General features: G+C 42.5%; 1 protein-coding gene across 2 annotated transcripts in view; it reads right to left on the bottom strand.

The window, feature by feature from the left end:
• Positions 1-258: 258 nt before the first annotated feature.
• Positions 259-27,882, bottom strand: part of PLEKHG7 (pleckstrin homology and RhoGEF domain containing G7) — a 55,041-nt gene continuing 27,417 nt past the window's right edge. For both annotated transcript variants that reach the window (XM_037125867.2, XM_037125868.2), the window contains 9 exons: positions 27,598-27,699; positions 24,006-24,119; positions 15,273-15,447; positions 13,675-13,790; positions 13,258-13,351; positions 9,045-9,124; positions 7,008-7,161; positions 3,933-4,030; positions 259-2,988 (listed from right to left, as the gene is read on the bottom strand). In XM_037125867.2, coding sequence (XP_036981762.2) covers positions 2,881-2,988; positions 3,933-4,030; positions 7,008-7,161; positions 9,045-9,124; positions 13,258-13,351; positions 13,675-13,790; positions 15,273-15,447; positions 24,006-24,119; positions 27,598-27,699 — 1,041 coding nt within the window. In that variant the 3' untranslated portion in view covers positions 259-2,880. The remainder of the gene's footprint in view (positions 2,989-3,932; positions 4,031-7,007; positions 7,162-9,044; positions 9,125-13,257; positions 13,352-13,674; positions 13,791-15,272; positions 15,448-24,005; positions 24,120-27,597; positions 27,700-27,882) is intronic.

The raw sequence follows: 27,882 nt of genomic DNA, 5'->3' as shown, positions 1-27,882 counted from the left end.
TTGTTGTGCCTTACTTTGTGAGAGAGTTTAGCTCAGTAAATACTGTAATTTCTAAACTCAGTGATTGGAAGGTTATTGATTATAAATGTAACTGATGACAGCATTTAAATCTGTATAAAGATCAATGGAAGGATCCTTATTGAATTGTTGCTTTTGTTTTTTAATATGTTAAAGATGATATTAAAAACATTTCTTTATGCTAGATGTATTCTATGGCTACAAATTATTTTGTCTATTTAAAAAAGAGACAGCAAGATATTAACCATTTTGCATTAATTTATTTACAGAATGTTAGAACCTTGCTTGGATATAGGGAGTGAATATGCCCTAATGTGCAGCTTAGAACAGTAATTAAGTTCATAATTTTAAAAGAAATTACTAATGCCATTTTGCTTGAGACATTCCCTTTTCATTCCATTCATTATTGTGGAAAATTAACAAAACTAAAAAGAAATATTAAACAAAATTAAATTAATTTCATTATATATCTAAGTTTAATAACCAGGTGACCATTTAAAAATATTCTTGTGAAGGCTTTACGTACCACTGTTTTTGTTTTTTTTTGTCCCCTTACCCCACCCCTGGGAACCAAAGTTCCAGACTGTTTTTTTCATTTTACTCTGATATGCTTCCCTCTGAAGAGTTTACTGTGTATATTCTCTAGCACTTAATATATAACATATTAGACATGTTCTCTTGTAAGCCTTATAGAATTCCAGTTTAAGTACATAGCATATTCTTCTTTTAAATTTTATGGTACTGTCATAAGAATACAACATGAGATCTATCCTCATGACATCTTTTTAAGTGTACAGAAGATAGCTAAGGCTTCTTCACCTTCCTTAACTGAAGCTTCACGCATTGGCATTGATTTGTAACTACTCATTTCCTCCTCTCTCTGTTTCGCTGGCAACCAGCACTTCATGCTTTGATTCTATGACTTTGACTATTATAGATATCTCATATAAGTGGAATCATACAGTACTTGTCTTTCTCTGTGATTTGCTTATTTCACTTAGCATATAATGTCCTTAAGGTTCATCTACATTGTTATATATTGCAGGATTTCCTTCTTTTTACAGGCTGTGCAGTATTCCATCCTATACATACATCCCACATTTTCTTTATTCATTCATCTGTCAATGGCCATTAAGGTTTTTTCCACATCTGACTATGTGAATAGTGCTGCAATGAACATAGGAGTGCTAATATTTCTTTGCATATAAGCTACTTTAAATTCTTTATTAATTTAGTCAGTTTTTCCCTCATGGAATTTTAGGGAGAAACTAGTCCTTTATGCATATAAATATATAATTACTGGACTCATATGACTAAAGGAATCTTGAGAGATTGCCTAGTCCTAGTCCATTGTCATCCTCCTAAGTTGGCTGATATCTAAAAATCCATGCAAGACTAATATTAATTTCTTTTTCTAAGTACGCATATGTGTATAGTTTTTGGCCATATTTTTTTTGTACATCTTGTGTTAGTCTGTATTGTCTTCTGAAGATAAATTCCTTTCAGTCTCACCCAGGTTCCATCTCTAGGAATTCACTTGAAGTCTGTTCTCCCCTTTGTCTTTTTTTCCTTATTTGTTTTTAGCCTTTAACAGTAGTTACTGCTCTCCAGATTTTATTTTTATTTGCGCTTCCTTCTACGAACGTGTCCCATCATTACTCAGTGACCCTCCATGACAGCAGTGGCCAGCCTCTGCCCTCCACCCGTCTGCACTGCCTGGTTGGGCAGGAAGGTGGGCTTTTCCTCTGACGGTTAACCATCCCACATGACCTCTCCAAGCACCATCCCATTCTCGATCGTGTTCTCCAACTTAAAGAGATCAGTTGACTGTTTATCTGGAAGCCCAAGTTAATAAATTTATGACTTGCATTTTGGAAATTTATGACACATGGTTGAAAATGAAATTTATGGATTTCCATTTGATACAATCTGACTATAAGACCTAGTTCCTTAAATACAGTTAATAGTTTGTTCTACAACAATAATGTAGTAATTCAAGCTGCCTTTCTTAATAAAAATTCTAATGAGATTTTGAGTCTTGCCAAGTTAAATTAAGTGGCTGTGCTGTGCTAAACACACAACAACCCCATCCTATTCAAAACTATAATATTTTCTATGACAAACTCCATTACTCTTCAAAAAATGAGGTTTAGAGAAAGATATCTTTCTATTCCTAAGAAAATTTGCCATGTGAAAGTGTTAACTGTGAAACTGGAACAGGTAGATACTTGCTATTCCTTTTGTAAAATAATAGAGTTTAGTCTTTGGGATTTTCTATTTCCAAGTTAGAGTATTATGAAGTATACCTGAGATAAGTAAACTGTTAGAGAATAGGAATTTAAAAACGATTAAAATGTAGGCCTTATTTACTGCTTATGTATTAAGAGAGCAATTAAACTCTGTATCAAAAGAAGCGTCATTGTGTGTGAGGTAGGACTGTAAAGCAGTGAGATGTTTACGAGCCCTGTAGGCAGGAAAGTCGGCTTCATTACAGAGATACACAAAGATGCCAGAATTCCTATCGGACACAAATGATGCTTTCCTCCTGCCCTTCCATTCACCTGATAGTTTGCCCTTTACAAATTTTAATAGCACCCTACCTCACTCATGCCTCGCCAGCCTGACTGAAACATTTTAAGGTAGTCTGAATATCAGTGTATACCTGACAAGAAATTCCTCACTTTGAAGAAGTTCAAATTTGTTGCAGCCATTATTCCTCTGAACTGAGAATTTCCTTAGCTAAAATTCTCCAATTCTGGAATTCCTCTAAAAGGTACATTTCTTTCTAACTCATCACTAAGCGTTAAAAAAGTTTGAATGGATACCCTAATCCCTCATTTCTAGAAAGGCTGTTTTAGGTCCCTAAATTTCAGAGGATTCTGCAGGCGATGGGAATAAAGGTATTTTCTTGGTCTCGCGACTCTTGGTGAAGCAAGTGATTGCTGCTGTTATTTGTACCATCCATGTTTTCTGTAAATAAAATACACATACACACATATGGGGGGGGAGAGAAGAATGTTAACTTGACAATTTTTCACAATTGGATTAATATTTTCCTTTACTGACTTGTTCTTTAAAACTGAGAACTAATAAAATACTTGCATATGACTCCTATTTTCTTACATCTAAGATATCATCACTGAGTCTGCAAATGGATTAAATGAATATGCAAGTGGGATAAGTGGGAGTAATCAAAGAACCATAATAATCAATATGACTAGTTACACTATAAATAGTTTGAAAATTGAGTTTCTGTTTTGTGTGGAAATAGAAGTTCTTAACCAATGGTATAATTTGAAAATCAGACTAAGAGATACGACCCAGGAAACAGTCCCTAAGAAGAATGCAATATTGTATTTACTGCCTGGCCACCCCGTTGCTATGGTGAAAGCCTACTAGACGAAAGACAAAAATGGAAACTTCTAAGATAGAGAAATCAGAGTCAGGCAGCTGATTTTCAACTCCATTGTTCTAAAAACAGGGGCATAATTTCAAAGGTTGGAGAGCCGACTGGACATGGCTCATGGCTGCAGTGGTCCCTTACTGAAGTCAACATCACGTTATTTGTTCAATGAGACTTTAGAAATTGGTTGGAGCATCTTAAAGCCAGTCGTGCAATCCAAAGCAGTCCTTCCCCCATTTCATACAGAAACTGTATACAACTCAGAAGTCATTCTGGAGCTTCTGCCCCAGGAGAAAATGAGGGAGGCTGTGTCAGCTCTGCGAGTGTCAGGAGATTGTCAGCTTGAGGTTTCTGAGCACGAGACAGACTACATGTTCACATTCCTCCCCACCTCGCAACCCCTCCCCTTCCCAAAGCCGGTGAGGGAAACACACACAACTTTCCTTTGAGGTGAGATTTTTTTCTTACATCAAGTTTAAAGAATCAAAACCTACAAAATTGGAATACATACTTTGATGTTTTCCGTTGGGGCTTGTAATAAGAATGCTGCTACACACTGTCGATACCGGTTTTCATGTTGAACAAGGAAGGCATTTCTCAGTCCAAAGACTAGAAAAAGATTACAAAGACAAAAAGCCAAATCACTTAGTGTGAAATCCAAACAATGTCTCAAGTTCTTCTCAGAGAACCTTGAGTTTTTGCTTGTTTTTTAAAGAAGGTGGGAGGTTTATATAGATGACAAAATAAAGTCTGATTCCAAAACCAAGACTTCACTACTGTGTGCAAACGGAGCCTGCTGACATATGAAAACCGTTTCTTCCCTAGCCTGACAACTTCCAGGGCAACCATGTAAGATAAGTCAGCCGATTCCCACATACAGATGTAGATTAATTTTTCCATGCAGTTATGGCTTGTGATGGGAAATGAGCTCCTCAAGGAAGAAGCTTAGAATGTTGGGAGGATTGTGTGTGTGTAAAATATAGATAATATAAATATGGAAAACAATGAGATTATTGTTTCTTTTTAGACCCCACCACTCCTTTAAAAATGTTTTATTTATTTTTTGTATTTAAAAAGGAAGCCATATCAAAACAAGGGTTATAAGCGAATTAAGGTGCGGCGAAAGTAAAAACCACCTCTGAATGCTTCACAACAGGGTGAGAAAAGGCAAAAAAAATGGACTCAAATAAAACCCAACATCCACCAAAGTATGTGAAATGTACAACAAAACAAAAAGAGACAAACATTGGCATGGTTTCTGTGTGTGCAGAAGGACAGCCTGTCCTGCCATTTCCCAGCTGGTCTCTTTAGTAATGACAGGAGAGAGAGGGAGAGCAGACTCCTTTATAAATACATGTATCAGCGGGAGCGCTTAATATAAAAGCTGCTTCCTTGAATTACTAATACAACATAGAGAATAACATTCTGCAACCTATAGCTCCTTTCTATAGTTGATTAATGTTTAGAAGCAAACCCAAACATCGAACCAGAGTGTGTCCTTGTCAAGTAAGTGAGAAAGGGACTAGAAGACCGCTTTTTCCTGGCTGACCGTTGAAGCCAATGCTTACCCACCATCATTTTCTCCATTCGTTGGAGTTTGTGGGTTTAACTCAGACTTATTGAGGCAGGTTGGGCCTCACTTCAGAATCAAAGAAACTGCCAGACTTTTATTTTAACTGCAAGAACCATTCCAGTATCACACATACTCATAATGATCTAAAACTAATACTTCCTAAGTCCTACTGCAACAAAGTCTGTCAAGGTCATGAAATTGTCCAGCTTCTCTGAGGTGAGAGGACTGGAATCGATTGAATGACTGTCTGGAGAAAAAGATGTGCTTGTGTTGGTTTGACTCCCTCCCTGATTTTTTTTTCCTTATAAATTCCCTGTAGCAAATGAGGCTTTAAAGATCAGGTGGTTTTCCTCAGCTAGGTTTTTGAATCCATGTTCCTCAAAATTGTGACTGTAGTTCTGAGTTATTGAAGGCGTCCTTCACTTTCTTGGTTTGCAAATATGGGTATGAGGGACTCCATAAGCAAGAGGACCTGGTATGGTTAGGCTTGCAAAATAATAAAGGAGATAACACGTGGTCAAGAATAGCTCTCTTTCCCCCTGACATTCTATATATAATAATGAGTATAATAATTGACACTGTTCATTAAGTATTTATTTGGTGCTGAGCACTGTGCTGTTTCTCTTTCTCTTTTTCTCACCACCCCTCCCTCTTCTGCGTGGAATTTAAGCCTACAGCAACCATATAAGATAAGTCACCTGGTTTCCTCATACAGATTTAGATAAATTTTTCCAAGGTCACACAGTAAATCATACAGCCAGGGTTTGAAATCATGTCTCAGTCACTCCAAAGCTCAATCTCTTCTCCCTTCACCCTTGACCTTTCACCCTCTACAGCTGTCCTGTCTCAAGCACTGGGTCTGAGCAGTCAAAGCAATAGACCAGAGGAATGAGGAAAACATTTTTTAAAAAAGAAGAAATGGTAGTGACAAATTAAAAAGCAATAAAATGATGGAAGTATAGTTTTAAAAAAGGTATTTTTATTTTTAAAAAAAGAAAAACCCTTAGTTGTATACCATAGTGGTATAAATGTTTGCTGTTATTATCATTAATGTGTGTACTCTTCCACTGATTCGTTCACTGTGAGATGCGCTCTGTACGGACAGGTCCTCCCGCGCCTATCATTGATGCTTTCGGCTTGGCCACAGGGGTGGGAATTGAGGGGAATGGGTACTGCTCCCTCTTTTCCTGCTCCTCCCTTGGAACAGAAAGGCAATCCCCTCCTTCCTGGCTTCAGGGGGTCTCCTCGGAGCCTACACCCAGGGCAGAATGACACCTGCTTCCTCCCGAACACTCCCCAGCACTGAAGAGTCGGAAATGTCCTTTAAATGCCTTGAGTGCTTTCATGACAGGAGTTACTGATCTCGCATTGTTCTGGGAGACGCCCAAGGAAAGGGGCTGTTTCTCATTCATCTCTGTAACCCCAGGGCACTCACAAAGTGGCTGGTTCTCTGCAGACACTCAGGAAATGCTTGAAAATGAATAAAAATGATATACATCTATTTATGACACATGACATACATGCCAACATTATTTCTGGCATATTTCTTTTTATGTTGCTATGTAACAGAATATCTTAGGGTTTCATAGAGTGTTGTGGTATACTAGTGATTTATCAATAGCAAGAATATTAATAGTGATAATATAATACTACTAAATATAGCTATCATTTATTGAGTGCTTTACATGCATTATTTCATTTAATTCTCATGATGACCCACTAGCATAGATATTATTATCTCTATTTCACCAACAGGAATCTGTGGCATAGAAACATCATTTCCTTGCCTTTGCTCACACAGCCAGCCAGTGGCAGAGTGGGTCGTGCAGGCGTCGGAGACCAGCCCAACAGTTCCGCAGCCAGTGTGTGGAGTGTGTGCTATACAGCTGCACAGAAAGCCAGTATTTGCTCTTATGAGGACTTCAATTGGGTTTACATGCTGTCACCAAAAATGGCCAACATAAAGCTCTACAGTGGCAAACAGATAAATGGAATGATGAAACTGACACAAACCTGACACGTGGAGAGGATCAATACTTTTGACTACCAGTCTATCGAGTGGAATGGGCTGATCGAGTACTGTACACGAACCACCCTCTTTTATCACCGTTTGCAGCTCAGGAGTAAGTGCAGGACACATCACACCTGTGTCTGAGCCGCCAGCTTTCTGAAATCAAAGGGAAAAATAATGCCGTAAACAGGAAGTAAACATTGGTGCCCACCCCTAAATCGATTTTTAGAAACAATTGCTTGAAATCCAGCTTGCTATTTCTTGGAAAGCAGTTCCCCAAAGTACGTAGTGATTTAAAGCGTAGTGTTCCTGAAACATAACTTTAATTACCTGAGTAAATGTGTGAAGCCTGTGACTGGGAAGCATTTCAATCACATCATGTCTCTTCATTTCTGGTGTCTCACTATAGCCCTGAGTGAGATGAATGAGAAAGGGCCGTTCACGAATGAATTCTGGCCAGCTCTGTCCATTCGGTCTAACCCTCTACTCTAAGGAGATTCCATACTCTATGATTTGTAAATAATCAAAATTATTTTGAATATATAAGATAGTGAATTTTTAAAAAGGATATCAAAGATTGTGATTTGCATGACACATATTGTTCATTAAATTGCAAAGAGGAATTTAAAACATAATAGTTCCATTCTTCCCCCCCCCCAAAAAAAAAGTGAAACCTGATGTTTTCTCTGGGTGTTTACTTTTGTGCCTATGAAGTCAATAAAACCTCCAGACTTAGTAGACAGAGGAATTCAATGAGGAATTTAAAATAGATAACATTCCTCACTTTGGAGTCAGGTTGTCAGGCATGAAACCAGAACATTGCCTTATAAATATAATCGATACGGGCTGCCATTAATTCGTGCACTCAGATTTGAGCCATTGTTCGATATGAAGGTAGGCAGTGCTCAGGGTCAGGTTTTTGGTGGGGATAGAAGTTTTCCAGAGCTTGTCAGACATTCCTTGTCTGGGTAATTTAAGAGAAAAGGCCATCTAAGTTTTAAAACTGCAATTCTTAATATTCTCCAACATCCATTCTTTCCTCAACAACCATTCAATTATTCACGGATCGATCAATCGGTGTCTGTTTATTTATAGACCCTCAAATTATTTAGCTCTACAAACCCATCTGAAGCTTATGTTGTTAAAATCCGAGATGTCTAGTCTCATGGAGTTGCATCTGTGTAAGGCTAGTCATCTAGTGAGGAAGTGAGTAAATAAAACAACAGATAGCTCCGATGGCTGACCGCATCGCAGCTCCTCCGCCCCCTCTGGGAGCAGATGCCTAGGTGCCTTAGAGGAGGTCCCCTTCGTAACACCACTCACACCATTCAGGGGACAGACTGTGACATGAGAGATTAGACAGAAGGCCGTTAGTAGACCATGATACTCATGGCTTAATTAGTAAGAACAATAACAGTGGCCATAAATACATAGTGGAAAAATCTCTGCTCTTGGAAGAGATTTTTGTGGCTTTAACCCCCAGTTGACTCATTTGGTCTGTGACGCTGGCTATGTAATTACTTGGCTTCTGCAGCTCTTATGTACAGGTAGGTGCCCAGAGTCAGGGCCTCCTCCCACCCTAAGTCCCCAGGTCACTAATTTCCAGGCATGATGTGACCTTTGAACTCAGAATGAGTCACGGATGTCACCTTAGCATGTGGCAGCAGACACTTTCAAGAGACGCCCCATTCTGGCAGTTTTTATTGTGGACAATTTGGGTGATGAAAAGGCCAATATGGACAAAAGCAATTGGGTTTCATTGGCTTTGGCAGGTCAGCAATAAAGTTCTCAGCTTCTGAGACTTACCTTGAAAGTATACAAAGTTACTCTAAAATGCACACATTCCTCTGACATCCTTAAGAAACGTAACTTGCTTTTCTTATTGCTATTTTTTAGTTCAGAACTATCTTTTGTAATGTTTCAGTTTTTTAGAGGGTGAATCCCAATTGATGTATTAAAATATTTTATATTTTAACACAATTTATTGGGAAATATTTCTAATCTTATTTAGCAGACATTCAGAAATAACAGCATTTTACCTTTTTGTTGCGCTTAGTTTTCGTAACTAAGAGGAAATCATCAAAGAGAAACAGATAAACATCTAGGAATCTTGTACTTTCTGAGAAAAGAAAGAAGATGAAATTGGGGCTGGAAATAGTAAGCAGAGGGTTTTTGCTTTTTAAACCAAAAAAATTGCTTCGAGAACAAGAGCATCTGGGCCCCCTGGCATCCAACCAGCCTGGCTCGGGGCGTGGCCATCACCTGGGTCAGAAAACTGCGCGGCTGTTGGACTGATTTCTTCCTAAAGCAGAGACTGTAGGAAGCTCACAGTTTTAAAGACATTGTATTTGGGGCGCATATCGTGTGTATCTAAGATAACTTGGATGATGTTTATGATAGTTTCAACTAAGCTTCAGACACACCTGTCAGTTATTGAACTTACAGCATTTTTGCCTTTTGACTCACCTGGGTGTCATCGGCAAAGGCACACGTTAGCAGGGGAAGGGGGCATTTTGTCTTTGCTGCGGACTGCATTGTGCCCTCCCCACCCCTTACCCCAGTCCCCGTTTATATGTTGAAGTCCTACTCCCCCATATGGCTCATTTGGAAGCACGGAAGTGATTAAGAGTAAATAAAGGTGTGAGGGCGGGGCCCTGGTCCAGCAGGATGAGTGTCCTCGGAGGAGACGCCAGGAAGAGAGCCACCTGCATCGGAGAAGGAGGCCGCCTGCAGGCCGGGTGGAGAGAGAGCTCCCACCAGGGCACGAGTCAGGTCGGCCACTTCGCCTTGGGCTTTCTGCCCGCAGCGCTGTGAGAAATAAACCTACCAGCCTCCTTGTAGTTACATTTGACCAGGTGACCTCATCTGACCAATGGAATATGAGCAAAAGCGTACAGTTTGTGAGTCTTAGCCTTCAACAGCCAGGCTCTGCCTGCCTGTTCCCTTTTCCCTCCCACCAGCTGGACACCCTGGTGACTCCTCTACGACCACAGAGAAGAAAGCCATGTCCCAGGGATGGCAGAATAGAGACCAGAGAGACCTGGGTCCCCAATCACACCATGGAGGAAAGCTGTCACAGAGCTCTGATCTTACACGAGACAGAAATAAACTTGTTCTTTTAAGCATTTATTATCTGTCTCTGTCTCCCATGGCTGAACAAATATCTTAACAAATACAGACGTAGCATCAGGATTGAGACACTGAACTACATTTGACCTGTTAAATGTTGTTTTCCCTGCCCCGTGCTATTCATGTATAAACTAGGCTGATGATCATTGTCAAAATGCAACAGGTTTTTTCTCTCTTGCTAACTTTATGTATTTTATTTTAACAAGCAGTTAGGAAGCGTCTGCTAGGCCCGGCAGTGTATTCTAGGAAACGGTGATGACTCTGGCCATTTACTGAGGCCCTCGTGTCCCACCAAGCAGTTGTCGAGCAGTGACCGCCTGCTGGGCACCAGTGTTTCAGACAGAATCTCTGCCTTCAAGGAGCTTTCATTCTGCTGACAGCAGACACACCGTAACTGGTAAACTAGATTTAAAACAAGGTAACTCAGAACCTGATAGCACTAAAGAGTAGACAAGGTAATATGAAAGAGCATGACTCGGGGGGAGCACGTGAAGCATGAAATCAGGCTGCTGACATTTGTTAGTGGAGGACTTAGATGCTATCGCAGCCAGTGAAAAACTTCCACCGAGTTGCTCTGTGAGATGTGGTCAGTGAACACTGTGACCCTGAAATCCTCAGCCAAGTGCTGCACAGCCAGATCTGAGACGCCCGAGTTTTCACAGTGCTGTGTTGGGCAGCAGCTTGAACAACACTCGTTCTTCAATGTTGCGGCTGTCAGGCAATTTGTATTCGTCTGCACCTCACTCATTTTTCTATTTAGAAATACCAATCTATGGGGAAAAACACGTTTGTGAAGGGTAAGCTGGCTTGACCTCCAGTGGGAAGTTGGTAATGCTCCAAAAGTTATGAAAACTTGTATTTTCTGGGGACAAGAAAATATACTTATTTGGTTACAAGAGTACAGATTTTAAAGCTGAGAGAAATTTGGGGACAAAATTTATGTTTTAGATATTATCATCATCATCACTGTCATTATCACCATCATCACCATCAACATTTACAGAAGAGATGAGGGCAATTTAAACAATTCTACCCAAAATGGTTTGGATCTCCTGAGTCTTGGCCCACTGCTCTTCCCATTCAAAATGATGCCCTGTTTCTTCTACCACTATCACCCCCACTGCCACCCCATCTCCATGAAAACTTTGAGTCGAAGTCCCAGTGACCTTAAACTTGACATGTTACCACTACTACACGGTGTCCCCTCTCTGATGGAATTTGACGAACACAGCATGCGCCATTGAACAAGTGCCTGGTGTTAGCAACATTTATGCGCTTCATCTTCACTCTACCACATTTGACTCTACAAGAAACTTTTTCTGAGAAATTGGGTCTATTTGTAAGGACTCCTTCTTAGGCCAGCCTCCCACCCACACTTCCATGACAAGCACCCCGATGCCACGTGGCATGTGAATGCACATCTAACATAGCTTTTCACTGAGAGATGGTCGTTGTCATGTTCATCCAACTTCCACGTGGCTTCTCAGCCCTCCCTAAAATTGCCTCCCTGACCCATTCCTGCTGCCTCGCTCCATGTGGTCAGCCAGCCTTCCAGGCACAGAGATTAGAGCACTTGAAGACATCCACTCATTTCCTCCTCAACTATTTTTGCCTTTGAAACATCTCTCACATTTATCCTTTTCTACCCGCGTGCATTTCTACCATTTTAGGATAGGCCAGCACATCTGACAGTGTTGGAAAGTTGGTAGATAGAGAGAAGGGGTGAATCAAAATCTCTGATAATTCCAGGCAGAAACCAATTTTGAAGGGAAAGGCGTAGATGTTTGAACACAAAGCTGTGTTTTGCTTTATTACTTTGGTTTGATTTTTGCCACAATATATAATTATTTTTTAAATTGTAAATAACATCAAAGAAATTAATAATTGTTGTCTTTTGAAATGAAAGTGGATGGTCCAAGGTTAAGAAGGGTGAGGAAGCAGGCTCAGGGCCTTCTTGCCGTACCCTGCGTCACTGCAGAGCTGGCGGCCTGGTCCCTCTGCTGCGGTCTCCTCCTCTCCTCCGTCTTGTGCATCACTTCTGGTGACTCTGCCTTCGGCACCCTGTTGAGCCTGTCACTTATTGCTGGCAGTTTCCTGGCCAGGCCCCTCTTTTTGGAAGCCGAGTAGGCTGAGCCTGCCTGGACTCTGCCATTAACCTCCAGGTGATCTTGAGTGTGATTCAGAACCTCCCTGAGCCTCATATTTCTCAATTTTGGATTAAATGTAATTTCTCTGCATAATACACTGGAAAGGCAAAATGTGTGAAAAAGCCCTTTGATCTAAAATGTCAGGCATGTCTACCTTCCCTAACTGGTAGGTACCAGGTGGGGGTTACATCCCAATCTCACATCTAGAGCTAAAATATAGCAGATTCTCCACAAACATGTACCACATCAAGAGTTATTGCCTGGCACTCCCCAACAGATCTCACGCTGCCATAAATAGACAACTCCCATCCCACAGGTCTTCTCACACAGTAGGTACCCCATTGAGATTTTGTGCAGAAACAAATAGTTGAAGGACTGCAAATCCTGTGGGAGGTCCTCCCCACTGTCCCTCCAGTGACCTCCATCTTTCCATCCCCCCAAGCCCACCTCCAGGCCCGTGGACCATGTGAAGCCTTCCCTGGGTGTTCCAGTCTCTCTTCTTTTCTGAACTTACCCTGCAGGCCTGCTCAGCTAGTTAGAAGTACAGCTTTATCCTCCAGTGCTACCCACACGGCACAACACACTGTACAGAACAGGTTCTCAGTCAACACTGACAGGATGATCACCCAGCTCACTGGTGGAGCAAAATGATGGTAACAGCTGACGTGGAGTGTTTATTATGTTCCCAACCTTGAGTTAAGATCTTCGTGTAATGATTTTATTTTAACAACAATCTTATGAGATATGTATAGTTATCTCGTTTTACAGAGAGACAATGAAGGGCATGTAGCTAGTTACATTGTGAAGTCTTTGATCAAGCCAGCACCTGCGTGAGTCCATAGCACGTTCTCTAACTCACATCTTCCATGGCCTTGGCCATGGACAAACACAATTCTCCACACCCTTTAATTAGCAAGAGTTGGACAAGTTACGCGATAGCAAAGTAGTTGATTTTTTTAAAGGAAAAGTTATTTACCTGCAAGGGTTAATTTTCCCTCATAGAGAAGGTGTCTGTTGGTTGGTGACAGGATGTTTTCTGCCATATGTTCTTTAAAAATGTGCTTCAGGCACTTGGGAAACAAGGGAGAAAATCAAAGAGAGGTTGTTAGTGGTTGGAAGAAAACACGTTTCTGGAGCTGAGGCAATGCGCTCTGTCTACAAAGTTTAAGACATTCAGAAATGTCAGTATATGGACACGGGAAGGGGAAAGGAGGAGAAAATCTCCCGGAAGGACCACCCGAGAACCGCAGGGTGGCGTCCGCCTCCCCACATATGGACCATCCCGTGTGGATGAAGGCTCTACCCTGTGCTCCTAGCACTACGTTCAGGGCGCCAGCGGACCGCTGGGTCTTCGTTAGCCTGAATGCCGCGCTCCGCCCCAGGGGACCTTTACCTCTGGGATGAAAAACCTTTTGTCTCTGTCCCACAGCGGGGGCCACACTATAATCTCCTGTAGATGTCTAAGTTTTTGAAAATTGTCAAGCCACTTCACTTTTCCTTCAAGGTCCCCTGAAAGACAAGATACATGCAATATACTTTTAAATTTATGTGACATTACAGCATAAAGTCTAACTAAGATGTACCATAAAGATTTGGAGACATTGCCCCGGGGGCAAACCACATCTTAGGTTCATTGAACATACTGCTTGCAGTTTAAATGTCTTAGAAAAACTCACTAATTTGAAATCAGCCTCTTGCGGAGAAAGATGAAGCTTAAGGAATTTAATTCAATAATTTGTGAATATATTGTGCATTTTTATTTAAATAATACAAATAAAGTCTCTGGTAGCTTTTTCTATTTCCCTATAGCACATAGCCTGTAATTAGAAGAAGACAAAAAACATCAGAATAACAAGGACAAACATATTTTTTGCCCTAATTATAAAACATGCATTTGCTTAATGATAAAGATAATTATTTCTCTTTGGTAAAACCTATTTTTTTCCTTTTGAAGATTTGTATTAACTTTCCAGCATTTTCTAATAACATCGTTATTGAGGTTTTGAAGTGATTTGGGGGAACATGGAGGGCCAGTCCCAGACGCACAGAGCCACGTGGTTAGGGGATCCCTGCGAATTCACTATCTTTAAGCTTAGACTTCAAGTAAGGCCGCAGGGACCTGTTCCGCCAACAATGAAAATCCACATTTTACTGAGAAATCTCCGGAGGAGATGCTATTATCTTCTTCACCAAGCTATCAAAAGGAGTGATAATCTTCAAAATTACTTTAAAAGTTTTAAAAGTCTGTTTTTAATAGAAGTTTTTTGTCTTACTCACTTGATAAGCTCAATTATAGTTCCGTGGTTCATTTTAGAATTTGAACAAAAAAATTAAAATAAGGAAAAACTCACATTGAAAGGCCATTTTACATTTAAACTTTCAGAAATAAAAATATGTCACTTCTGTGCAACTGATAATCATAATTTTGAATTGTTCCCTTTTGACATGCCCAGAAAATCTTGGTTTATGGGACATATATCATGGACTTCTTTATTTGAGTGTAATTATACAGAGCTACACAAATAAACTTAACTCATCAAAGGGCTTGTTCTGTTCCCATTCCCAAATTTCAGTCCTAAGGATTGCAGTTGGCATTATTTTTAGATGGGCCCTGGATTTCAGTGATCTAAAAAGTAGTGAACAGTAATTTATCAGTCAGAAAGGCCTTCCCTGGTGTTTATTCCCATTTGTTTTGTTTGGGCTCAGGACAGATGTTAAAAACAAAGTCTGCAGTCATTTGGGAAGTAGAGCTTTTCCTGCCTGGACTCACACGTGAGAGCCTTGGAGACAGCCACGGCCTGCGTACACTTGCGGGTAGAGCTCCCTCAGGACTCGCCAGGATGTGACTGGAGCCCATTGTTTTGTGTATTTTTGGATGAAGCCCAGATCACTCCCAGGAGCCAGAGTCTCCTCCCTGACCAAGACCCCTTCCCCCGAACTCTCTGATTAAGCTTCCACTGGAGCTCTGGGTCACCTGTCTCAGGGACTTACGGATTGACTTTTCCACCTTTTCCTTGATGGAGTAGATCATGATTTTCTCAGTAGCGTCTGTACTTCTTTTCCAGATATTCTTCAGCAACAAGGGGTATCGAGTCAGCCTGTGCAGTGGGGCCACGAGCAGCTCAGACAGGTGAAGCCGTCTGCACTGCTCGTTTTGCTCGCACCACTGGGGAAGGCGAAAGCAGACACAATCAGAATATCACTTCCATCAAGGCCCTGAGAAGCCTGGATGTGCAAAACTCAGAGGTTTTAATTAGGAGCCACATGATGCAACTGTGAGCTTGTTGGAGGAGTTTATGAGCCACAGGCTAGATTTGGCTTTTGAAAATTTACATTAAAGTGTCTTTAGTAGCAAATTCAGGGTCTGAAATGGGGTTCTTAGAAGTGGTTCAGAGGTATTATTGAATATTACTGACTGACATTATTACTTTCTTATTAAAGAAATGAGTGAATCCTCCTTTGGCTGTCTTGCCTTCCCAGTAATGGTGATGAAGGCAGCGCTTAGCATTACGTGTAACGTCACCTGTCAATCCTCCTAAATGGGAAGATTTATCAAGATGGAGAGGCACAGGAGAAGTTTAAAGTTTCTTCAATCCCCTGGAGAATACATGTTCCCTCTGTGGCAGTGCTACGAGTTCCTGCCTTGTTTACCCTTCTCACTTATGAGTTCAGTTTGCCCTTTGGCGTCTGCGTCTTCCCAAGCCCCCGGCAGGAGATTTCTGGTTTTGCCAGCTCTGTTCCCATCCTCATTGTGAGGCACAGTTAGGAGAACTGAGAACCAACACTTGCAGGGAAAAGGAAGGATTTTTGCTTGGTGGATCAGTTTTTTGATTTTCTTTTCTTGGAGGCAATCAGGGTAATATGAGAAAATGAAAATAGAAGTCAAAGAGGCTAAATTTGGCTACATGCTATAGGGAAGAGAGGGAGAGGAAAAGGATGAAGACAAAGAGCATTTTCAACAGAGAGTTTGACAAAGAGGTGGCTGCAGGGTGTGCAAAGCACTGGGGTAGCAGGAGAAGGAATTCGAGTAAGTACTGCTGTGGGTTGCACATGGAATTTCCATAAATGTGCAGAAATGGTATTTGAGAAATGCAAATAAACATGAGAATAGTTCATAAATTTGTTTCCTTTGTTGTATTATTCTTTAACTGTGATGCAGTCTTAAACCTGAGGAGCCCCAGCTCTTATGCAGGTGACACATGACACATGGAATCAGGTCTCTGGCTTCTATGCACATAAGCACATCAAAAATATGCCTGGGGATGTGATTTTCTTCTTCTTCTCTTCTCCCACCTATTCTTCACTCACACCTTAGTTCAGCTCTGAAGGGGTCCTGCCCTTTGGCCTGCCAATTCTTTGTCGTCTTTCATGCTCAGACCAGGGCCATGTTATTGCCTCTGCCTTGTGGCCTGGACCCTTCACAGCCAGCTTCAGGTGCACCCTCTGGAAGGCTCTCTCTGCTCTCACACATCTTCACGCCCACACATCAGCCCTTGCATTTTGGAGCTCTAGGCACAATTGGCTCAAACCCCCACCAAGTCCAAAGCCTTCCCTTAGATATTTACAAACTCGCTGAGAAACTGATATTTCAATGGCTTCCTCCGGCCCCTGGACTCCTGCTTACATACACAGTTTCTTCCCTGAACAGTGTGGGCCAACTGATGCCAAACTTAGCCCTTTGGTTGGTTTCCTGTGCTGGTTTCCACTGTAATGCCACTCATAACGAATGTTTTTTTTTTTGAGTGAACATATTTATTTTACTGAAGATTTGCGACTGTAGCGATGGATCAAATATATAGCTCACAGTACTTCCTCCCCATTCTGATTGCACCATTTTCTTCTATGGAAAGAGAATTCTTCCTCTCGCTTTCTCCCTCCAACTCCCAGCCTCGTGCCTAGCAATTTGCACTTGTCTTCCATAGCTTGGCCATGTCCTCGGGTGTTTTGCCCTCTCCCACTAGGAACTTTATCAACGTATTTCTTCTGAAAACATCCAGGGCTCTTCCTCACATGAATTCTGCTGGACACGATCTTTTCTACTTCCCTACATAAGAGGCAGGTCAGGAAAGTGGGCACAGGAGTGCATGGGTGGGGGATGGTCAAGGTGGACCAGCTCAAGGAGCCAGGCTTCAAGACTTTCTGTGGGACCACCTTTCCTTCTCCATAAGTCAGACCCCTCCTAGTGGGAGGTACTAGATCATCTCCTAGTTCTCATCTGGCTCGGAATGGCTGGGATTCTCACTGATGTTGGAAGGGATGGAGAATAATGCAGGAACTGCAGTTGTGGAAAGGTCAGGGTGGTAATGAGTGGGAAGAAGAGTTGTGGGGAGGCCTCGGTCCGTGGCCCGAGTGGCTGATTTCCACGCCCACTCACTGGCTGCAGCATTCTAGCTCCAGTGCCTGGGAGCTCCTGTAACTGATTTCTCAGAAACAGTTAGGTATTTCCTCAAAACACAGCCCTGGCTACTGCTCCAAATTTTGATGTCACAGAAACCCGCTCTGGCTGCCAGCACCCAAAAGAAATGTGAGGACATCCAGTCTACCCCACACATCAATCAGGCAAGATGCACCAGTGATAAATAATTGAGACAAAGATCCTGGCAGGGATAACAGAAGCTTTTAGTGTTTCAGAAGGCACCAGAGGAGAGAAAAGAGATACTTGATGATTCTAAAAGAAGGTATAAGTTTTTCTTTCATCTCTCTATTGCCTTTATTTTTCAGATCCATTAGGGAAAAATAGAACATCTCAGTCAAGAGAGATTGGACATAAAAGGCTTTTTAATAGATAGGTCTAGACCAATGGAAGATGCTTCTGTTTTATAATACACAGCCACTGAGTTTAGGGCAACAGTAAAAGGAATTCAAAGACCCATATAGAAGCATTCTCCTCGTAAGTCTGTCTTAGTGGTGTGCAACATTGGGCTGGGGCAACCAGCATTCTTGGAATTTTGGGCAATTTACATAAACTCTCTAAACCTCATCTATGAAGTGTGCATAACGAGAATAACTACCTCAGCAGCTTGATGAGAGATTTTTAATGAGATAATTCATACAAAGTGCCCAGAACCATGCCTTGAACCTTTTGAACACTCAGTCCAAGGTAGGTAGAACTCTTAGTGATTGTTAGCAGTACCCCACAAAGAGACCTGGTACAAAGTTCCAGTCTCCTTCTCTGCATCATTTTAATTGTCTCTGAAAGAGCAGGGAAAATTCCATTCCCATCCCAATGTGCACCAACATAATGTACAGACATTCATAAAGCCTGGCCTCACGTGATGCGGAGGTAAATTCATCCCAGTGCATCAGTAGCCCAATTCCAGGTAGCCCATACATGGCACAGATGGGTTTCAGCTAACAACATTGTTTATGTCAGCACATAGTAGGGAAATGAATGTCAGCTTCAGACAGGTCTGAATCGAATCCTGCCTCTGCTCCCGACAACTGTATCCTCAGCTAATTGCCTAACTTGTCTGAGCTCTCGAAAAATGTGGAAGGACTTCTGGTCAAGATGGCGGCATAGGTAGACTTGGCTCACTTCTTTGCACAACCACATAAAAATTACAATTAAAATATAGAACCACCATCACTCAGAACTGTCAGAAATTGAGCTGAATGGAAGTCTGACAACTATGGAATTAAAGAAACCACATCCATCCAGACCTGTAAGAGGTGCACATATATGGAACAAGCTGGTTCCACACACACGTGGATAGAAATTTGGGAGGGATATCTTGAGAGTGAGGAGTCCCAGACCCACACTAGGCTCCCCAGCCCGGGATTCTAATGCTAAGAAGATAACTCCACACAACTTTCTGGCTGCAAAAAGCAGCAGGGTTTGATTTGGTGAAAGAAACTTCTGGAGCTCCAAGCAGTTGCTCTTAAAGAACACACACATGGATCCACCTATTCAGACTCACTGCCTCTGGGCTGTAGCCCTGGGGCAGCAGCTTGAAAGGCACCAGTGGTATTGTTGTAGACCACTCTGCCTGGTTCTAGGAATTGTATATCGACCTCTTCTGGCTAAGGGCGATGGACACCTTTGGAATGCGAGCCACAGAAGACAAAGCTTGGCTCTGGTAGCAAACGCTGCCTCAGTTTCTTCTCCCTGCCCCAAAGCTTGGTCAGAAGTCAATGATGGATAAGACCCCTCACAGTGGGGGGCAACCTAAGCCAGACTGGATCACTTGGGAGGCCTTCATGGAAGGACTCAGGGGGCTGCAGCATAGAGCAATGGACTCTCACTGCCCTGGCTTTGAGATAGCCCGAGTCCCCATGTCCTCTGAGAGAAGTGCTTCCTGGCTCTAATCCCCTTAAGCCTGAATACCTGTTGGGGAGGGGTGCAGCTCCTTGCCTTGCTAGAGCATGTCCTGGGGAAAAATCTGGCATCACAAAGATTTCCTGATAAACCTGTGAAATCTGCTCTGCTAAGAGTGTTTTCATTCATATGCTAAGGGTTCGAGCAGGAAACCCTAAAATTCTGTTCCTGATAGACTCTGACTCATACTAAGCTCTCAGATTTTTTTGGAATGTTATCTACTGTTTGATCCTTGCCGCCCTGTATTCCTGTGTATTAGAACCCAATAAAAGGTCTTGGAGGAGGGGGCTTGAGGCCTTTTTCTCCTCGGAGATACTGGCCGATGCTGGCCTTTTTCCCCTGAGAAACTGGCCACAGCTCATGGCCTTTTTCCTCCGGGAAAATGGCCACTTCTCCTCCCTAAGCAGATCACATCACGTTTCAGTCATATTTACTCTCATCCGTGGCACATGGGGGGGTCATGCGAGGAAAGTCACCCCCACATGGTATAGAGGGAGGAACTGAAGTGTTGGCCATCAACATAAGCAGAGACCATTGTCTCTTTGCTAAACCCTCCCCCCAAAGAGCCGATAAGCTGGTGTTATACCTGAGACTCCATCAACATGGGTAACACTTGAATGGCCTTGGAGATTCCCAGAGGCTCTACCCATCCAATTTACAGGCCCAACCAAGCAGCTTTTCAATGAGAATGGCTGGTCTTGGCTACTAAATCTTATCTAACAAGCAACAGTTGGCTTCAGTGAGCCCTAATTAGATTCACAGCTCAGCTTTGCCTGGGAATCTCCAATCCCAGCACAAGTAGCAGCCATCTCAGATTGTTTAACAGTTCAGGCAGAGTGCCCCAGTTAACACACAGGTGGGAGCTGACCTTGGCCTGCACCATACAGGAAAACCCAGGGCCAGTGCACCCAGTAGACAGCTACAGACCATGTTGGAACACCACCACTCTGCCCCCACACAGCTGATCATCCACAGAGCGTGGAGGTTGGTGGTCAGAAGTCACAGTCAGTCCTTGCCCTTGACTGGCCTGAGTAAATCCCTCCCATTGATTTGCCAACAGCAACCAAGTCTGAACTACAAGAGGAGTTGTAGACCCCTCAACCCACACGAAGGGCACATCTCAAGTACCCAGCGGGGGTGATGAAGAGGCTGTGCCACTGGACCCTACAGGACACCTACTACGTTAAGCCATCTACCAAGACATGAAGTGAAAGCAGCTCTACCTAATGCATAGAGACAAACACAGGGAGGCTGCCAAAATGAGGAGATAAAGAAACATGGTCCAAATGAAAGAACAGATCAAAACTCCAGGAAAATAGCTAAATAAAACAGAGATAAGCAATCTATCAGGTACAGAGTTCAAAAAACTATTTATAAGGATGCTGAAGGAACTCAGCGAGGACCTCAGCAGTATAAAAAAAGACCCAGTCAGAAAAAAAGGATACACTAACTGAAATAAAGAACAATTTACATGGAAACAACAGTAGAGTGCATGAAACCAAGAATCAGATCAATGATTTGGAACATAAAATAGCACATACAACCATGCAGAACAACAACAACAAAAAGAATCTTAAACTGTTAAAAGTGATGGGGAACTCAAATGTTGGACAAATTTTAGTTTCGGGTAACAGCTAATAAGCTTAGTAATCAGTGTATGTTAAGACTATTGTTTCAGGAACTGAAGGTATGACCCACCCTGACTCCAGAAGCCCATAAGCAGTTCCACCTCTGATCCTCAGGAGGTCTGCAAGCATCAAGATGGAATCTGAGCCCTTGTGCTCCAGGGTGAGGTGATCACTGCCCAGGGCACAGATGAAAGAATGCTGCAGCTTTTTATTTGATTAACTTTCTCCCTGAATTCCATACATTTTTACCCACACTTTTCTTCTCCTTATTAAAAGGGTCAGTTTAAAATGGAATTTAAGACAGTCTGTTAGGGTCCAAACCTACCACCTTCTCAGATTGCTGGCCATCTGAATAAAGTACCTGTAAAGATTCAACCCCTGTATCTGTTTATTGGGTCTAGTAGGTGACAGGAGGTAATGAGCATGAGCTTTTCTGGTTTCAAAAGGAGCAAGAGAAAAGAAGTTAGTTACCAGACAGTTGCCAGATGGGAGGGGGGTGGGGAGAATAGGTGAAGGGGTGAGGGGATTAAGAAGTACAAATAAGTAGTTACAGAATAGCCATGCTAATGTCAAGTATAGTACAGGAAATGGAGAAGTCAAAGAACTTATATGCATGACCCATGGATATGAACAATGATGGGGGGATTGCCGAAGGGAGTGGGGGGTGCTGGTTGGAGGGGGGCAAAGGGGAAAAAATTGGGACAACTGTAACAGCGTGATCAATAAAATATAATTTAAAAAGTGAAAAAAACAAGAAAAATGGAGATAATATCACATTCCACAGGGTTACTGTGTAGACAAAGTGACCATAGATGACCAGCAAGCAATACAGTGAGTGGCCATAGCAAGAGCTTGAAAACCAGTCACCTTTATTATTATTATCACTGGTCGTACATTATAATTATTATGTTATAATCATTATATTCATTAGATATTATAATTAAATTATTATTAATGATCTGTGATGACGCTTTTGTTCTATACTATGGGGCTGTGGAAGGCAGATTCACCTTAATTCCTCCAAAGCCTCTCCTGACCCCTCACCTTTGTTTCATGACACTAACAGTTCCCATGTGATGGAAAAAAGCCCTGAAAAGCTGTAAATAGTTTTGGTGGAAAGAGCATTTGTTTTTTGTACCTGAAGTCCTTTACCCAGTTTTTTTTTGCCAACTATTAGCCATGTGGCCTTGCAAAAGTTTTACAACTTCTCTGAGCCTCAGGGACACTTGGGGACACTGCAACCAATGTCATAGTTTTATGCTAAGGATTAGCAAGATGTTTGATAAAGTGCCTGGAAGGGCACTGTACATTAAAAAAGTATTGTGCTCATTATCATCACAGCATTGCATCACTACTTCCTTTCCCTGAATATCTTTGGACACAATGTATATTTCATATAAAAACGTGAGCTACCCGTGTATGTCACAACTGGTAAGAGATTTTTCTCAGTTATTTGAAAATGGTCCCGGCTGGTGTGGCTCAATGGATTGAGGCTGGCCCGTGAACCAAAAGGATGCCAGTTTGATTCCTAGTCAGGGCATGTGCCTGGATTGGGGGCCAGGTCCTCAGTGCAGGGCATGGGAGAGGCGACCACACATTGAAGTTTATCTCTTTCTCCCTTCCTTCCCCTGTCTAAAAATAAAATAAGTAAAATAAAATAAAATAAAAACTTGGTAGCTGAGCCTTGCTGAATTCATCTTTGCCCTGGCTTGAAAGAGACATAGAATTGGATTCTCCCTAGTTTGGGAGCCAGGCTGGGAGTCTAACCCAGCTTCCAGGACAAACTTTTGAAACGGGATTCTTCATACCTTGGAAATTTAATGAGATTTCAGTTTTTCGTGTGAGTAGCAAAGAAAACCCTGAAAGTTTGAAGCTACAAAAATAGGATCAAGTCTCTTGCCCAAGATTGTCCCTCTTCTCTCAGCCACAGCACACCCAGGCTTCCTTGTGTACCGGTTGCAGGTGCACGGATTCACAGCTAAATTTGGGAACCGTGGCAGCCTTTCCTCCCACGCCTCTGAGGTGATCCTCTGCCAGGGGCTTTTTGCAGCTGCAGGAAGAGATGGTTTTCTGAAAAGTCTTGGACTATTTTCTCTGGATCATACAAAAGGGCTCTGCCATAACACCGAAAAGGTACATACAGTTCATACCAAAGAAATGTCAAGAGGGGTCAAAGGAACTGAAGAAGCCCAGGAAAATCCTTTCCGTGTCCGCTTGTTAGCAAATGCCGAAGGTCCTTAGCAGAAATCACTGCTCTGGCGGTGTGGGACCCTGCCTGCCACGTTGCACAGTTTCGGGGACAACATTTCCGCTGTGCTCTATCTACCACGCAATCCAGGGGACGCCATTCGCACAGAACACAATGCAAAGGGTCCCCCTAGCCAGTCTGCAATAGATTCGTGCTGGAACCAAAGCCACGGGAGCCAAACATCTAGTCACGAACAAAGCCTCAGGTCTTAGTCTAGCTTTCTCCTTACAATGCACCAATCTCCTCCACAGACACACCGATGAACAAATGAAACATTTTAGAGCCTCAGCCAAAATTTCAGGAGGGACGTGAGATGACAGAATGTTTCCAGATGTGCACCATTTAAAATTCCTCAGTGTGCAGCATTTATGAGGAAGATGTATTCATGAGGAAAGCAGATTTGTAATTAAAATGTATTGTTGATCATTTGTTTTTCTTCTTTCCCACTTCATTTGGGTGTAATAATTCCTAGCACCCACTATACCTCAAAGAGTCTCAGGAAAAATATAAAAGAAAAGCAAATGGTACTTTACTTTTAAATAAATTCCAAAGTCATCCCTCTGCTTCAGGCTCTCCAGATAAAAGACGGCGGCGGAGTAATTCAGGCAGTAGGTCTGGTGGCTCTGACAGAGGCTCCCCCGGAAACACTGCGGGAGGAGAAGAGATCACTGCAGGGAGCGCAGGGAGCGCAGGGAGCGCAGGGAGCGCAGGGAGCGCAGGGAGCGCAGGGAGCGCAGGGAGCGCAGGGAGCGCAGGGAGCGCAGGGAGCGCAGGGAGCGCAGGGAGCGCAGGGAGCGCAGGGAGCGCAGGGAGCGCAGGGAGCGCAGGGACTTCTGTGCGCAGGAGCGCAGGGAGCGCAGGGAGCGCAGGAGCGCAGGGACCAGGGCGCAGGAGGCAGGCAGCGCAGGGAGCGCAGGGAGCGCAGGAGTCAGGCAGCTCTATGGGTGCAGGAGCGCAGGAGCGCAGTGGCTTGGAGCGCAGGAAGCGGGCTTTTAGAGCGCAGGGAGCGCATGCGGTTCCCATTATACAACAGTTAACTCCTCGATAAATCACCTTTTAGGAAAATCATACTTAAAGAAAATTCTAAAGGACGCTCGATTGAATTCACCTTTCTGTTTACACTTTGTTGAGGTCTACACTCTATGGCGCCGGGTAAGAAACACTGTTTCCTTGATTTCAGGGCTTCTGGTGGTTGACCTTAAGCTTGTGTTTGGTAGTTAAGTGACTAACTTAACTTTTCAACAACTTGTCCTCAAAAGTATCCATAAACTCAATTCTCCTGTTGGCTCCTAAAACTGTAGAGTCAAATTCGAGGACCTCTGCTAAGGCGCGTGTATGTGAGTGTAGTAGTCGGGCTGAGCGCCCCACACCACGGGTCGCCATCTCTGTTCGCCGTGTTTCTTCGGAATGAGTTACTCTTCTCCTCACCAAAGCTGTCTCCTTGCAGGCAGACGTTCTCTTCAGGATTTCACAGTGTCTATCAAGTTGCTAATTCAATATACTGCCTGGCAGATTTATTGATTAGTGTAATAAGTAATGGGTTCCATTAATGAATTTCCGATAGTGTCATCATGTGGTAGAGCTAGAGAAGGAAGGCACACTTGTTGATAGTGCTACGACCACACTTACTAGAGATAGAGACCTGGCCTAAACAGTCCCTAAAGGAGGTGACAGTAACAAAGGCAGAAACACTCAAAACCTAGAAAAATACTTTGTTGTAGGACAGAAGAGAAAACACCATGGGGGGAAAATGTCAAGTTTTGGCTGCAGCAAGAAGTAATTTGAAAGATGATGTGAATTTATTTTCGAGGGGGTGGAGGGGACATTTGTTGATAGCTTGGAGATAAAGGACATTGCGATGCTTGAGACACTTCATTAGTAAGGAGGCAACTGTGGAGACCACATATGGTCAGGCTTAGAAATCCGGCTCCACAATTTATCAGCTATATGAGCTCGGCCAAATGGCCTCACCTTCCAAGGCTCAGTTCACTTTTCAGTGACTTGCTCACATGGCTCGTGCATGAATAACACAACATGCCATCCTTTGGTCTGGTGAACTGCTTATGAGGCTGTATTACTGTTCATCTATTTTCCCTCCCCAGGGAGGATTATGTGGACCCTATCTGCTGAAGGTAGGCATGGCCACGTGACTTTCTTGGCTGATGAAATACGAACAGACCTGCCATGTGCTGCTTTAGGCAGAACCTGAAGCGTCAGTGAGGGCTCTGACCAGTCTCTGTTGTCTCTGCCATGGCAACTGGTAACACTCCAGGTTGTGCCTGCTCCCTCAGCATGGGTACCAGACACAGGACAGTGACAAAGTACAATAGAAGGGAAGCATAGGGAGATGTGGACCAAGTTAGCGAGACTTGGGGATTGTTACTCTGGTACAACTGAATCAAACCTGACTGATAAAGGACCTTTTAAATTTAGGAAAAACTCCTATAACCAATCTTTGCTTAACTGCAGTGTAAAGCATTCATATGTGGGCTGTGTTATAGACCTTCTGTAAAGAGTCTGTTAACACCACATGCTTCAGCAGGCCATGGGTGCACTTACACAACGGTGTGAATGTTTGTGTCCCCCTCAAATTGGTGTGTTGAATCCTAACCCCAAAGTGATGGTATTAGGAGGTGGGCCTTTCAGGGGGTGTTTCATTCATGAAGGTGGAGTCCTCATGAATGATATAAATTCTTTTATAAAGAGGGGCCAGAGAGCCACATGAAGGACAACATAAGTCTGTGACCAGAACTCTCACTTAATCTCAGAATTCCACCCTCCAGAATGGTGAAAAATAAATGTGTTGTTTGTAGACCACCCGGTCTGCAATATTTTGTTATAGCGCCTGAGCAGTCTAACTTATATGTTTTAATGAGAAGCTGGTATTTCTCTAGACTGTTTACTTAAAACTTAATTTAAGGTCCTGGCTGGTGTGGCTCAGTGGATTGAGCACAGGCCTGCGAACCAAAAGATCACAGTTTGATTCCCAGTCAGGGCACATGCTTGGGTTGCAGGCCAGTTCCCAGCAGGGGATGCATGAGAGGCAAGCATACATTGATATTTCTCTCCCTCTCTCCTTCCCTTCCCTTCTAAAGATAAATAAATAAAAAAATTTTTAAAGCTTAATTTGAAACTTTTCTTACTATAAATAAATTGAGAGAGCTCAAGACTTCATCTACTTCCCAATACATTCTCTTGCTTTTCAAAGTAGTTCTTGTTCAAATCTGTGTTCAATCCATAAGGATCTCCCTGATTTCACCTAGTTTTCTCCTTGGGAGAATTTCCTGTGTGTAATTACTTCACACCCTGCCTCAATGAAACTTTCCTTCATAATAGTCATGTTCTTTTCTCCTCAGTATTGATATCAATTTGATTGTATAATTATTCCTGTTATTAGTGAGTTAATTTCTCCCCACTAGACTGGAAACGAGCAGGAATGTTTCTGGTTTTGCATATTATTGTGTATAGGATATCAGCCCCTCACGTAAGCACTTAGGAAGTACTCAATAAATCTCAACCTATGCTTTTTTAAAGTGGATTATAAGAGGTCAAATCTTGCCAAATGAGAATGGATAGAAACTGGATTCAAAAGCTTAAAGTAAAAAAAAAAAAACATATGGAGGAGGCTCACATATCTACTCAAAAAATAAATAACATTTATCAGTTCAGGGCTACAGGGTTTCCTTATTCCTGCTTTCATTTGTGGAAGTCCTATTAAGAGTACTGATGGATTTCAAGGTTTATTATTTTTATTTTTTGTCCGGAAGGCTGGCACTCTTGTTAGAAAAACAGCTGAGCCATGTAATTAGCCTACACAAGCTTGCCATGAGTATTGTTTTAAATTGAAGTCATTTAAAAAACAGACCTGGAAATGGCTTTCCCATGCATGCAGATTCCTGTGTTAATAAAACCCACACAGTGGAGGTGACAATGGGAAAACAGAATCTGCAAGTTATTTTTGAAAATGGGGATTGTCAGAGAAAAGGACGGTTCTTCCGTGGGAGGGTGAGGTGGAACTTTCCCAGGAACACAGGACAAAAACAGAAAGCCAGGTAGATGTTAACAACTATCCTGGAAGGGGGTCAGTTTATTGCAAGCAGCTGAGATCTCCTGGAAGGATTTTACCTTCATGAGCACGGGGATGAAATCCATGGATGGTGAAGTCTCAGAAGTGTCCAAGTAGTCCTTGATGGTGGCAAAAAGGCTGCTCACAAACCCAAAGCTTGTCTAAGGGCAGAGAGAAAGAAAATGAGAGTAGACCCAGGGGTAAGGAATAAATAGTTAATGAACTTCAAATATCACCCTATACATGTTTTCACATTTCAAATTTAGCCGCTGGCAAAATTCAGATTTATTTTTCTTTGCAATATATTTCTTCTTATAAGTTTTCTTTTATAAATAGATTCTTTT

This window comes from Artibeus jamaicensis, unplaced genomic scaffold (genome assembly GCF_021234435.1).
Source record: "Artibeus jamaicensis isolate MK-2021 breed Jamaican fruit bat unplaced genomic scaffold, CSHL_Jam_final contig_1028, whole genome shotgun sequence".
Classification (NCBI taxonomy): domain Eukaryota; kingdom Metazoa; phylum Chordata; class Mammalia; order Chiroptera; family Phyllostomidae; genus Artibeus; species Artibeus jamaicensis.
This window is presented reverse-complemented; position numbering and strand designations above follow the sequence as displayed.